General features: G+C 36.0%; 1 protein-coding gene across 2 annotated transcripts in view; it reads right to left on the bottom strand.

The window, feature by feature from the left end:
- Positions 1-14,330, bottom strand: part of CCDC148 (coiled-coil domain containing 148) — a 194,854-nt gene that overhangs the window by 120,366 nt on the left and 60,158 nt on the right. For both annotated transcript variants that reach the window (XM_081142586.1, XM_081142587.1), the window contains 5 exons: positions 8,592-8,695; positions 5,322-5,404; positions 4,977-5,128; positions 3,778-3,873; positions 3,516-3,697 (listed from right to left, as the gene is read on the bottom strand). In XM_081142586.1, coding sequence (XP_080998712.1) covers positions 3,516-3,697; positions 3,778-3,873; positions 4,977-5,128; positions 5,322-5,404; positions 8,592-8,695 — 617 coding nt within the window. The remainder of the gene's footprint in view (positions 1-3,515; positions 3,698-3,777; positions 3,874-4,976; positions 5,129-5,321; positions 5,405-8,591; positions 8,696-14,330) is intronic.

The following is a 14,330-nucleotide window of genomic DNA, read 5'->3' as shown; positions in this document are numbered from 1 at the left end:
AAATTTAAGTTGCTTGCATTCCTACTCACACTGGCTTAAGACATTAATGTGGACTAATGGCCCTTGAAAATACAGCAGTGAGGTTGGCTTTCCACACAGTTCAAACAGGGCACGGCTCAGTTTCCCCATGATGATTTTGGCTCCAGCCTCTCTTGTGTGCTGTTTTCCATCATTCACACGACAGCTGCCAGCAGCAACTTCAAATATGTACTTTCCTGGTACGTCCACAAAGAAGAAAACACACTATTCCTCACAATACCTAACAAAAGTCCCAAGCTTTGTCCGATTGGACCACCATGATTGAGACCACCGTGAGCTAGTAGCTATGATGGGAAAATGTGGTTACTGACTGGTACACAATCCCGCCAGAGCCTACCCTTGGATCTGGGATGGAATCATTCCAAGTCAAACCAGTAAGCTGCTACAAAACAGGGGGAATTAAAATAAATGTTGGGATTAACCATGGTGTCCACTACCTTTAGCCCAATGAAAACTTATAACTTAAAAATGTCGCCCAGAATTTTCAATGTTTTTATGTCATAGCAACACACACCTTTTAAAAACATGCACAAACTCACTTATGCAGGTGTGTACATACATGCGCACAATCTGTGTATTCTTACAAAGCCTAATAACTGGAACCAAGAGGGGAAATGGTCATATCAAAATAATGGCAGATACTGGACAAACTAGAAATCCGGTTAATATAACAGTTGAACATCTAATTCATTGTGCTGGTTAGGACAGTACATTTGCCTGCCTCACTGTCCGCCAGCCAGACTGCTGATGCCCACCACCTCCTTATTTCTTCAATAGCCCATTTACTCTCTTTCTCCTCTATGAAGTTACTCCTCAAGCTTCATTCAGTTTCTTCCTTTTCTTTAGTCGTCACCCAAGGATATTTTTTCCATTGCTTTTCAGAGAAAGAGAGAGACATCACTGTGAGAGAGACACACTGATTGGTTGCCCCCTGCATGCAGCCGGACCAGGGTCAGGAGTGAAGCCTGCAACCGAGACACGTGCCCTTGGCCAAGATTGAACCCGGGACCCTTCGGTCCATGGCCAGCGCTCTGACCATGGAGCCAAACCAGCTAGGGCTCGTTCCATTGCCTTGATGCTTCCTCACTCACAGCCAGCGTATTTATTAAAAAGTCTCTTAGTCGATATGTGCATGTATTTGTTTAGGACACATGTGAATATGTTGCCTCCTCTAAATGTTTCAATCTTTCTTAAAGGTGAAGCCACATTCTATCTAGCCTGTCTGTTGAACCCCCTAGAAAGGCGCTTAGCAGAGATCACTGTGTATTAAGGCTTAGCCAGTAATTATTCGGCAAGTAAAACATATCATTAATTTTATAAAATTTATTCTGTATAATTATATGTGGCAAGCACGCTATTTAAAAAGGATTCATGAACTTATATTCCTCCAAAGGAGATTCCTACTGCCCCCGTTATATGTCTTGCCACTCTCAACTACATTGTGTTCATCTTTCATTCAGCTCAGTTGAATAATCATTTATTTAACAGCTACTATGTGACCAGGTACACTAGGTGCTAAGGATACACAAATGGTGATAATAAATTACTTTGTCTTCAAGGACCTAGAGTGTAGTCACTTAATATCCCTTCGCGGAACGTCCTCCCCCCCCATTCTGTCTTGTTCTCATCCTGTTTCTCCCTTTGATGCGATGTTTATTCATCTTATTTTCTACTTAATCGTCAGTAATATTAATGGAGCCGTGAATCTCATCTTTTTCGGAGAGTCCGGGCTGTACGAAGGAAGAGCAGAAATTGAGCTCAGCTTAACAGGCAGGCAGGAAAGTGGGTTGTGGAGGATGGACGGGGGAAGGGAGGCGCAACAGCTGCTGAGGCGAACACCCCCCCCCCCCCCCCCGTGTCTAGGGGCCCTCATGGAGGAGCCCCACCACCTCACCGCCGGTGCTCAGGGACAAAGGCCGCGTGGAAGGAAAGGTCACGGGGCAGCCAACTTGCTTTAAAAGGACAGAGTCAGATTTACCCTCTTCACAGCCAGGATCAGCCTGAGAGTAACGCATCTCCAACCAAATAGAAAGAAAACAAAAGAAAACAAAATCCCTCTCCCTCTGGTTTGGTGAGTTCTAAAGCCTCTTTAACAAGGTTGGGATGGCGGGGGGAGAGGATGTTTATTTTACAGTTAGAGACTTGAATTAAGTGCATGGTTGAGTTAATACATCACTGTGACTGAATTTCAACTAAAGTCTAGTTAATTCATTAATTAGTCAACACCTATAAATGATATATTATTAATTTTTTTCTCAGCTTTATTGCAAGGTAAGAAGGGAAAATGGGAGGCAGAGAAGCAGGAGAGACGAGGCTGCTAGGAGACCGGAAGGTGTCTGTTAGTGAGGGTGAGGGGACCATCACCACAGGCATAAGAAACAGGCTTAGCCCAGAAAAGCCTCAGGTGTCACCTAGGACTGCCCCGCCCAGTGTGCCGAGACAAGCAGAAGCAGTCACTGGAGGCTTTGGAAGAAGCTACTAAAGCAAAGAACTCTACTTGGTAGGATTTAAGGTTTTGCTTGCTGTTATCCATTTCTGAACACTAGCAATTTCACATCGAGGTGTTTCACTTACAGGCAATTCATTAAGAAATATAAGAAAAACAAGTATTTGTCATATTTATTTTCTTCTATTTCAAAGTAAAAGGCCTTAGTATAAGGACACTATACATGTCTCTCCTCAATAGTTTTTCTTTCTTTTTTAAATATACATTCTTTGGGGAAATTTTTGAGGTAAATGTAATAGAATAAAAAGCATATTTCCATACAAAACAGAAACTTCATATGCCAAACATTACATGAGGCAAATTATTGATCTGAGCCACATGGCATTTCTGAGTTTGTTCATGAAATGAATTTTAATATAGAATTTACACTAGAAAAGTTGACCTGCCCAAACTGAATTTTAAATCACTTAGTAGTATATTTGTCATTCAGCAGAGGATTATCATTCCAAGGCTACAACCAAAAGTACACTTTCTAAAAAAAAGTAGCATGTTTAAGAAATTTACAAAATAGACTTCATGTTCACCATAAGACAAAAATCACAGTGAATTACAAATAATTAATTCCATGGCTTCATTTTCCACTGCAACCAATTATTATTATTGATCTGTAGATTTTTCACTGAAGAGGAGCTTCACATCTCTAAATGAAAATTCATAGTTACTGAAGTTTCATGTTTGAAAAAACCGATTTCTTACCTGTGTAGTAAATCTCTCACTGAGAGGGCTATTTCCATCATGTTTCAACCTTATGAAAACCTTTCAAACCATTATTTCAGGGAAATCATTTTGGAGGTAAAAAACCTCTCCATTTGACAAACAGTCAATCTAAACACTTATTGATTGTATTCCAATCAATAAATAGTAACTATAGTAACTATTAAAATAGTAAACCAGAAGTATAGTAACCTCCCATAAAAATAAAAATTTAGTGGCAAAAATCTACATCATTCAAGTAGTTTTATTTTATTACCTGTATATGTCTTGTAACTGCAGATCGAAGTCTTGAAGTTTCTTTTGATATTTGTCTGTAAAGCTGCAGAACTCATTAACAATTGAAGACTCCAAATCAGGGTCCGGGCACCCCAAAGTTCCTAACTCCACGGGCAGCTCACTAAGCGGGTTTCTCCTTTCCTCTGAATAACGATCCAGCGTCTGAAATATAGATTACGTGGCTGTTTTATTTAACACCAATGACACATTAATAAACAAATTACTATCGGCATCACGCTTACTTTAACACTCCAGTCTGAAAGATCATTTTCTAATTGCTGCTGCTCCAGGCCAAGTCTTTCAAAGACATCTTTTAATTGTTTCTTCACAAAGTCAACCTATAGGAACATTTAGAACAGGTAGTATGCAAATTATTGCGACTGATTCAATATATATGTTTAAATCCACAGGAATTAATCTCAAAAGCCAATAAGTGATGAAAAATGAGATGAGAGAAAGTCCCTTTGAGGACCCGTGGAGAGAGGGGTCAAGAGATGCCACAGCCAGCCCACGCTTATTAGGAGGGCTTCCAGACACACAGCTCAGAACCGGGCTGGGACATACAGTGGGCCCCAGCCTCTCGGCACCCACATTTTGATTCTGTTTGCGGTAAGGCAGAGAGTTTACCAGACTGTCCGTTTCAATCACCCTCTCCTTCCCTTGTATCCTTGCCTCTAGTCCTCAGCTGGTCATGGGATTTTAAATGTGTTTTTTTTTAATTATTATTTATGAAAGTAATATAACAACACTACAGATAACTGAAAAACAGAGTAAGAAAAATTACCTAAAAGCCTACGTTTAGTGCAACTATGATCGTGGAGTTTACGCTCTAGTCAGGGGAGACTGTCAGTAAACTAATGAAAAATAGCTAAGGAAGTATCTGGAGGAGGTAAGTAACGTAAAAACAGGGCAAGGGAGTAGGGAGTGACTGTGGCCTCTCTCAAGTGGGAGATCAGGACAGGCCACTCAGAGGAGAGGACACTTAAGGGAAGACCTAAAGGACCAAAGGGGCCCTCAGTGACAGGAAACAGCCAGTGCAAAGGCCCTGAGGCAGGAAGGAGCCTGGTATGTGTGAGGAGGAACAGAAAGGAGCCAGGCAGGGTCTAAGAGGAAGAGGGGTGTCAGGCAGGAGATGAGACTGAAGAAACAGAGGGGCGTGGTGTGGGCCAGGAGGAGCCCTGAGGGGACTTACTGGGGGATGACTTGATCTTTCTGCACTGAAGGTAGAACCCAGAATGCAATGGAGAAGTGGCAAAAATCCGAGGCACGAGATGAACAAGCTTGGACAGATTCGAGGATGTTTAAGACACTGAATAGACAGAATTTGCTATACCTTCTACTAAAATACACAAGATACCCATGTTGGTTCTTTATCTCAAACTGTTCTAGTTGGGACAAAAATGAAATATTACATTACTAAAAGCAAAGGTAATATACTGACCTCTTCCAGTACCTTCACTGAGTTAAGCTCCGTGTGTGAGTGTGAATGCTGTGGAATGTGATGCTGTCTGTATTTTAGGTCTGCTATCAATTGCTGAGTAGGATTTATCACATTTTTAAGATACATGCACCATTGTTCTGATAACTCTTGTTCTACGGTGAAACAAAATTAAATCAAGGTAATTTAATAAGTTTTTTCAAGAACAAGTTCTTAGAATGCAGATTTATTTTTGGATTCCTTTAGAAAAAACAACAACAGCAGTTAATATTGAAAGAACATGAAGTGAGTGGCCCACTTTCATCATCAAAACACCCTTTTAAATATAAGATAAAAAAAAAATCTCACCAAAATTCAGAAGTTCAGAAAGACATTCATTTCCAATGTTCTCTTCATTGAGAAAACATTTTATTTCAGATTCCATTCTACACCTGAAATAGACATTATCTCAGTTTTTTTATAACCATAAACAAATGCCAGTTTAAAAAATAACTACTAGCAGAAATTTAATCTAATGTGGTTTTATTCACCGGTTTATTTATTCAGACCATATACTTAAACTCCTAACATGAATTGGGTACTTGCCAGACATGATTAGTGAACATCTGGTCCTATCCAAAATATACATGGAGACATTTGGTCCATGGCAAAAGATCCTTGAAATTTGGTCCTGTCCAAAACATCTATGAGCATATTTGGTCCTTGCCAAATGGTCCTTGGTTCTGTCAAAAATGTCCATGCTTATGAAATGTCCCTGGGTTCAGGTAGCCCATAATGTTTATTTCTACTTTTGGTTTATAGGATTAATACATAAAAAAAGCACTACCATGTTTTATTGGTCCAATATTTGTGCTGTGGCTGTATTGCCACAGTAGCCTACCTGGTAATGGCAAATGGGGTTAGGGAGGCAGTTCTATGTTGGAATCTTGCAGAAGAGCAGAATTTACACTAACTATGCACCCTTTGGACAGCCCAGATATCAGGGGGTGGACCAAATGTCTCTGTGCGTTTCGGACAAGACCAAACAATCTGCAAGGGAAAGAAGCATAAATGAACACTCTGGGCAGAAGTAACAGCAAGAGCAAAGGGGAGCATGTGGCATGTGGCAGCCCTGCTTCTATAGAGAGCTCCGGGCACTGGGCAGCCGGGGAGGGATATCAGGCTCACCTCGCCTGCCCAGCAGTCTGCTTCAGAAAGATTCCTAAGGCAACAGGAAGGGCAGGCTGCAAAGAGGGATGAGCAATAAAAACGAAAAATGAACAGGAGCAGGGACCAGGCAAATCTGGACCAACAAGGAGGTTATTTTATTTTAAAAGTTAAGAGAGCCCGGCTGGGCGTGGCTCAGCGGTTGAGCGGCGACCCAGGATCCAGGCGATTCGGGTTCGATTCCCGGTCAGGGCACATGCCCGGGTTGCGGGCTCGATCAATGACTCTCTCTCATTGATGTTTCTATCTCTCTCTCTCCCTCTCATTTCCTCTTTATGAAATCTATAAAGATATATTTAAAAAACAAAAATAAAAAAAATAAAAGAGAAGATGAGCTCCCAAACTAGGGAAATAAGGGTAAAAGTACATTTTATTTTTATACACTAATAAAAGTAATAAATCTTAATAACCTTTTACTATATTATTTAAATATAGTCATTTTTAGAGTAAAAACATAATCAACTCTAAATGAACATTCAGAAATATTGTAGTCTATCCCTTGCTTATGGCAGACTTATTGAAATTATAGAAAAGAGTTTTGATTTATTATGATTATAAAAATACAATGTTAAAATGGAATAAAATTAAAAATAGGAACAATCATGCTAATACAATAATTATTTTTATTTTTGCATATGTTTCTAGCTGTTGTCTACATGCATATATATTTTAAATAGTTGTAATTATGGCATATTTACCATTTTATATTGAGGTTTTCTGAATAATATTTTAAAGATATTTTTAAATACTTTTCATAGATATAATTGATTTTAGTGGCTGAACACATTGAAATTATCTATGAATAATTTTCATAGGTATCATTTATTTTAATGGCAGAACACATATTTCTTTCTAGAATAGCACAGAAATTTTTCTTGGAATTCTTTTTGTCCAGTTTTCAGCCTTTGGAAGTTTTAAGACATTAAGGTTATTATTACTTGTATGCCCCTCACTTCCATCACCTTTGTGTCATGCCAAGTCAACAAACGGAAGTATTTTCCACGCTGACATGTATATGCCTCTTCATCTAGCTCAAGGACAACACATTCAGAAGAATATGAAATAGCCAAGATTAAAAGCTTTCACCAGGGTCTTCCTTTATATTTGAGCCTGCTTCAGTGAGCACCATAATTAAAACATGATGGCTTTCTTTTTTGTCCTGTTTCAAGTTATACAAATTTACAAAAAATTTATTCTAATGAGCCCAAACTTTCTTTCCAGAAAAGGTGGCTTTTTGAAGGATAAGTCTTATGTGATAGCAGCGGTATAATGACAAAGTCTATATAATTTTGTTTTTCTGTGTTTTAAATTATAGAATGATGTAAAACCATTTCCATGCATGAGACTTTTACTTCACATGTAGGAATCTCTTGCCAAAATAAGAAACTCCTATTAACAAGAAAAGCAAAAAAAAAATAAAGTTAATGGACCCTGGCCAAGTGGCTCAGTTGGTTGGAATATTGTCCTGTATACACACACACACACACACACACACACAGGTTGTGGGTTTGATCCCTGGTTAGGGCGCATACAGGAAGCAACTGATCAATGTTTCTCTCTCCCTTCCTCTCTCTCTAAAAAATCAATAAAAATATATACTTGGGTGAAGATTTTTTAAAAAGTTAAGTTAATGGTATTTGGAAATTTGACTTAAAATTTATCTATTTTGATATAAAATACATACTGCAAAATATACATTTTAAAAAGTATACTTTACAAATACCACCATCCTTTAAACTAGTATATATGCCTCAATTGGAAGGAAAACACATCTGCTTTCTCTTTTTGCCTTAACCTTTGAGAAGAAATTTATTTTTCAAAGATTACAATTAAGATCAAGTATAGAATCATTATTTTGATTTAATTCATCTTGAAGTGAATGCTGGAAATAATAACAAAAGTCAAAAGTCCAAGTTGAATAAATTAGTCATGATGCTGCTCCATCCAGAAATCCCTGAGCAACTTGAGCCCCTGAGTTCCTTTATTTACTGAAAGCACTTGTATGTCACCTGCTATGAATCCTACAATGAAAGCAATAGAATCTGATGGGATGCTTGCCGCACTCACCATTTTATAGGGAAGACAAACAGGTAAACAAAATACTGTAATCCAATGTGCTAGGTATAATGTAAGTAATTACAAGTATAAGTGGGAGTGCAAAAGAGTAAGTGATTAGCAGATAAAGATAATCTTTTTTCCTAAGGAAAGCAAAAGCCATTTTAATATAGTCACTGAATTCCAAATTAAATTGAGGAAATGAAATAATTTTAATTTGACTCACATTCAAACTGTAATTTTCAATTTTTATTATAATAGTTTAATTAACATGGAAAGTTATAGAACATCTAACTCAATAAGTGTGAGTCTTAGTGATTCCTCCGTGTACTTACCGAGATGTCCTTCAGTCCTTACCTGACTTCAGTTAGCCTGTGGTGCTCCTGCCACCACACTTGCCTGTGTTGCTTTATTAGTGTTTGTTCCTTAGATGTCTTTGAAGTCTGCATTGCTTTTCTGATCTGGATTTAGAGGAACATAAGATGAGCCATTTCAATGTTTCTTAAAATGTGTTTTCCACGACGGAAACATTTAATCTGTATTTCCTAAATTAAATACTTACTCTTTTTCAATCTTATTAGTGCATTTTCTAACACAAAATCCACCTTAAAATAAGCACTATGTTAAACAAAAAGCAAGGAGGTGAAAGAGAAAATGGTTTGGAATGCTGACCAATTTAAGAACTGTTTTTAAAGCATTTATGAAAAGAAAGATGAAGTGATTCTATTTTCCATACATACAATAAATAACACCTGAATTCATACAGTCCCAGAACATTTTCTATATATTTTCTCATCTTTTGACATATCTTCCCTGCCAGGCTTCATGAACATCATTAGTCCCATTTTACGGATGAAGAAACTGATGTTCAGAGAAGTTAAAAGACTTGGTCAAGATCACAAAGCTCATAAACATCAGAATCACACAGAACCTTGGTGTATGAATTGGTTTTTATCTGATCCTTCAGCATAGGATGGAAAAAGTCATTGATAAGTTGTTAGGAGGTCTGGCTGTATGACTTTGAACATGCAATTTAACCTTTCAACTCCATGACTTTGTTAATAATTTTTTTAATAGTTATTTGAAGATACTTAAAGAGATTGTAAAAAATATATATATGTACATCAAAACCCAAATTTTTAAAATTGAAATTTTCCCCAATAACACATGACTTTTAAAAAAGTAGCATATAATTAACACTTTGGGGTTTCTGTTGACATGTTCTGTCAGGCCTGGGTTTGTTTGTCTTAAGATCATTCTTGGCCATCTCCCTGATCTGCTCCATATCACAGGGCAGCCTGTGTTTCTCAAACACTCCTGTCAGCTGGCTTTCGGTTGGGTTAAACCAAAGGGAGACACTGACAGTGGGAGACTGAAGGGGAGGAGGAAAGGAGAAGTCAAAGCATCACTCCCCCTACACTCTACTCTCACAGGGGTCTCTAGGAGCATATGCATCTTTTCCATTTGCTCCAACTTTTCTTGGCAGTTTTACTATGGCTCCAACTATCTCTGGGTAACCTCCACTCTTGAGATGTGGTGCAGCCTTGCTTTTTTATTGAATTTATTGGGGTGACACTGGTTCACATGTCCCTTTGACTTAGGCATGGCATGACTTCCTGCTGTGTTAATCCCTCTATTGCTTTATAGTCCTGTTTGGCTTGTGCTCACCTCTATCACCTGGATAACCATTTCCTGAATTCAAGACCCCTCTACTCATTAAAAACCTCCTCCAGTGGTGTCTGTTTCCAGGTTAGACTCTGACTGATACTCATGTGTACGCTGAACTCGTGTATTCCATATTAATACTTTTAAACATCTACAAAGTGCTACTCAAATCAGAAACTTGATGAAATATGCATATTTTATATTTTCTCTGCTACTAGAATACTTAGTAGCCTGAAAGTTTTAACAGATCAATACTGAAGATATAAAAACTTCAGAAGGCAAGTCCTAAAAGGACTTTATAATGCATGCTATTTCTAGCTGTCATTCACTGATTACTTTAACCTTGAGTTTATCTTTCTGCTATTCTGGTTACTGATTCAAAATTAGGCCTATAAGAAAACAAAGTAACCCAAACATTACTTAAAACACACACAAAGTCAAATCTTTTCTTCAGAAGGTCTTAAGAGTGCTACAATCATGAAATTTAGAAGTACATTCAAATAAGAACAGGACACTGCCAGAATATATTCAGAATCTTTATTTTACCTACAAAAATTAAAAGTCCATAGTGTTTCTAAAAACTGACACTCTAGTGTTTGCTTTAAGAACACCTAAATTCAATCCAACTATTTGTCATCTATAGTCTCTAAAGTTTGTTGCAGCAGACACAACTTTTAAAATTAGGTTTCTTTGACATATTTGGTCCATGTTGTACAAAAAAATTAAAACACATCGGTGAGAGATGTAGACACATTTTTATAGCTTAAAAAAATCAATGCTGCTGCCTTTGGGCCTAGGGAAAAACCAATTAAGTAGACTATAAAAGTCAAAATAAAGTTACTATTTTTCACTAGACACTTCCAATATTTTGCAGAACATCCTAATTTTTTTTGGTAAATTCATTCATTGACTTCACTTCTACCCTCAGGCCAAAAAAAAAAAAAAAAAAGAAGAAGAAGAAGAAGAAGAAAAATAAAGTCTTCAAAAACCAAAAAGTTTTAAAGTTGTATCTTTATCAATATAGAAATTTCTAGGTTATTCCAATTCATGTTGCTGGGAAATGAGCCATATGAAATCAATATATAAGGTGGACGATGATTTATGCAAAATACTGATGAATTTAAAATAACAAAATAATAAATTCAAAAAAGAATCAGAAACTAGGGTTCCTTATGTGCTTTATTGTGATGTTCCAAGATAATAAAACTTAAACAGGCACCTGGAAATGCCTTTAAAAGCCCTTTGGGCCCGATGATTCCATCTTTAGATATAAACAACAATGACTAGTGGACTGTTTAAGTGTTGGTAACATGTGTGTACATATTTGTCAAAATTCATTGAGATGTACATTTAAGATTTGTTTGCTTTACTATATGTGAGTTATCCCTCAATAAAGAATTGTTAAATAAATCAAAAGACAAAACAACTACATACACTAAGTTGCAATTTCTCATCTATCAGGTTGGCAAAAACGCAGATGTTTAACAAAACGCTCTTTGAGGCTATGGGAAAACATGCTCTCTCTTAAGTTGCTAATGGAAATATAAAAGGATGCTCCTCCTCCCCTTCCTGAAGGGAATTTGGAGATGTATAGCAAAATTTCATATGAGTTTTCCTTTATTTATAGAAACCTACCTGAAAAGTATCTTAGTAAAAGCATGAATAGATAAATGAACAAAGCTATTCATCCACTGAAGCACTATTTGTAAGGGAAAGACTGGAGCACAAAAATTCCATCAATAAGTATTCTTGCCAAAATAAATTGAACCTGAATCTGATCACGTCTCTAGATATATCAATTTACTGGAAATATAAGAGACAGAAAAACATGTTAAATGACACCACCAGGATGTTATCAGCAAAATCCAGACTGTAAGAAACTATAAAAGACAAACAATAAAATTTCTTCAAGAAATAAATTACAAGAACACAAGAGGAGAGAGGAGAAAAAATAAAAATAAATTGTAATATATGAATCTTATTTAGATATTGATTTAAATAAACTTTAAGAGAAAAATGGAGAAAATCAGGGAAATTTAACATTGACTGGATATTTGAAATTATTCAGAATTTTTTAACATTTTTAACGGTAATGTTATTGGAGGATTTGTGTTTTTTCCCCCTCTAATTTTTTAGAGATACATGCTCAAATATTTATGGTTAGGTATTATGATGTCTGAGATTTGCCTCAAGATAATCTTTCACGAGGGGAAATTGTGTGTGGGAGTGTAGAAGAAACAACGGCTAGGAGGTGATCGTAGTTGAAGCTGGACAATGTTACATGGAAATTAATGATACATTCACCCTCATTTTACATATGCTGACAATTTTCCATAATATAACATTTATAAAAAAGAAATAGTAGATGGATACTTGAGTTGAAAGAATAAATATTCATTCTTTCTAAGCAAAGAAATTCAAATAAAAATAATCATAAAGATTTCTTTTATACTTAAAATGGGAATGAACAGTTAACATGTAATGTCTCAAAAACTAGTCACAGTTTTCAGCCCGAATCTACTATTTGGCTTCAGGTTCAATGCTAGCCTTTGAAAGACTAGATCACTCAGTGTTACATCAGTGTCTTGTCTGGCATCCTAGAACTGTGCATGATCTCTAACAGGGATTATTATGCAGGTGACCATCACATGTAATCAGTATAACAATACCAGTAATACAATTCAGGCGAGTCTTCTGAATTTATTGTTAATTAACAATAATTTTTGTTGATTTTTTAAAAATAGTTAAGTATTCTAGATGTAACTTAAAGCAAAAATCTACTTATGTGCTTTAAATGTTAACATTCTATCATTCACTTTTAAGTATGTTTACATTTAATATTGCCAGAGTAAAGTGCTGTGATAATTAACAATGATTGTTAAAGCTGCTAATTTCATGTGCAGAAAAATGAGCACATTTAATTAGGAAAATAGACTGATAATGCAAATACTTGCTGGGGATGGGAGAGGAAGGTGGAGGAAGATATGGGGGGATAAATGGTGATGGATGTAAACTTGACTTGGGGTGGTGAACACACAATACAGTGTACAGGTGATGTGTTGTAGAATTGTGCACCTGAAACCTGTATAATTTTGTTTACCAGTGTCATCCCTATAAACCCAATAAAAAGGGGGGAAAAAGAATGTGTTAACTATGTAATTTTTAGAAGAATAAAACAGTTTTCCTGAGTCAACATATATTTTATAAAAATTCAAATATAAGAAAGAATAACAGAGATGATATTATATTCATAATTCTAGTTAGTATAGACTATTTGGCATATTAGCATTCATAATATTAAACAAAATAAACTTTTAGAATTGTATTTAACTTCCAGTTCTCTAATTCCATTTAAACCCTGAGTCTTTCAAGAAAAAGTTGTAGTTGGGTATTGTCCCTATCTAACAAGAGTAAATTAAAAGCAAAATGTCAACTTGCTATCTCTAAATTAAGTGAAAAGGGAAGACTCCACAAAGCACATAGAACCACATTCCCAATATATCTTCCTTAATCCAGATATAACAAATGAAAACTGTATTTTAAAAAAAGTGAGAAAAGTAATCTAGCAGCTGACCATGCTGACAAATGATTGCCCCTGCACTTAATATCGAATTTTAAAAACCTCATTAACTCTTAAAATTTTAAATATTTTTATTCTTTAATAGTGATTCTATAATCAAAGTGAAATTCACTTTGTTCAAATACTGATTTTAACACCCAAACATTCCACATTCAGCCTAAATGTTATTTTTTGGTGCATGATGAATGAATGGCTAGACGGACGGATGGATGGATGAAAAGATGGACAAAATAAATATATTGATAATATTAGAAATATGTATATGTATATGTATGGACATATTCCAATACCGACAATGGTATAGAGAAAATGTTTGAGGCAACATCTTTATTAGAACAATACTTTGGGAAAGAGCTAAAAAACATTCATACTTTTTTTGCTCACACATTCCAATCATAGGAATTTATCCTTTGGGGTAGAGGATTCTAAAAAGGTGTCCATGCATGGAAACATTTACTGAAGCATAATTTCCAATATCATAAAACTGGATATGATCCAAATATCCCCAAAAAGGAAATGTGATAAGACATGCATCTTTTTCTATTTGGAGTACTCATCAATTCTGTCTTTGCTCAATTCATTTTTGTTAGCCTTAATATCCCAATTCCAATGTCAGTTCCTCAGAAAAGCTTTCCCCCGCAATGAGAATCAAGTCCTATTATTGTACATCAGACAGTATGTTTTTATTGGAGTTTATACTTAATATAACTTTATTCCCTCTCCCTCTTTTCCTTCTCCTGAAAATAGTACATTTCATGAAATAGGAGCTATGTTGTGTTCACCATTGTATCTTTGAGACACATGATAAATATTTATTTACTTAAGTAATTAAATATCATAAAATAATTAAA

Source organism: Miniopterus schreibersii (genome assembly GCF_964146895.1).
Source record: "Miniopterus schreibersii genome assembly, chromosome: 7".
NCBI classification, from domain to species: domain Eukaryota; kingdom Metazoa; phylum Chordata; class Mammalia; order Chiroptera; family Miniopteridae; genus Miniopterus; species Miniopterus schreibersii.
This window is presented reverse-complemented; position numbering and strand designations above follow the sequence as displayed.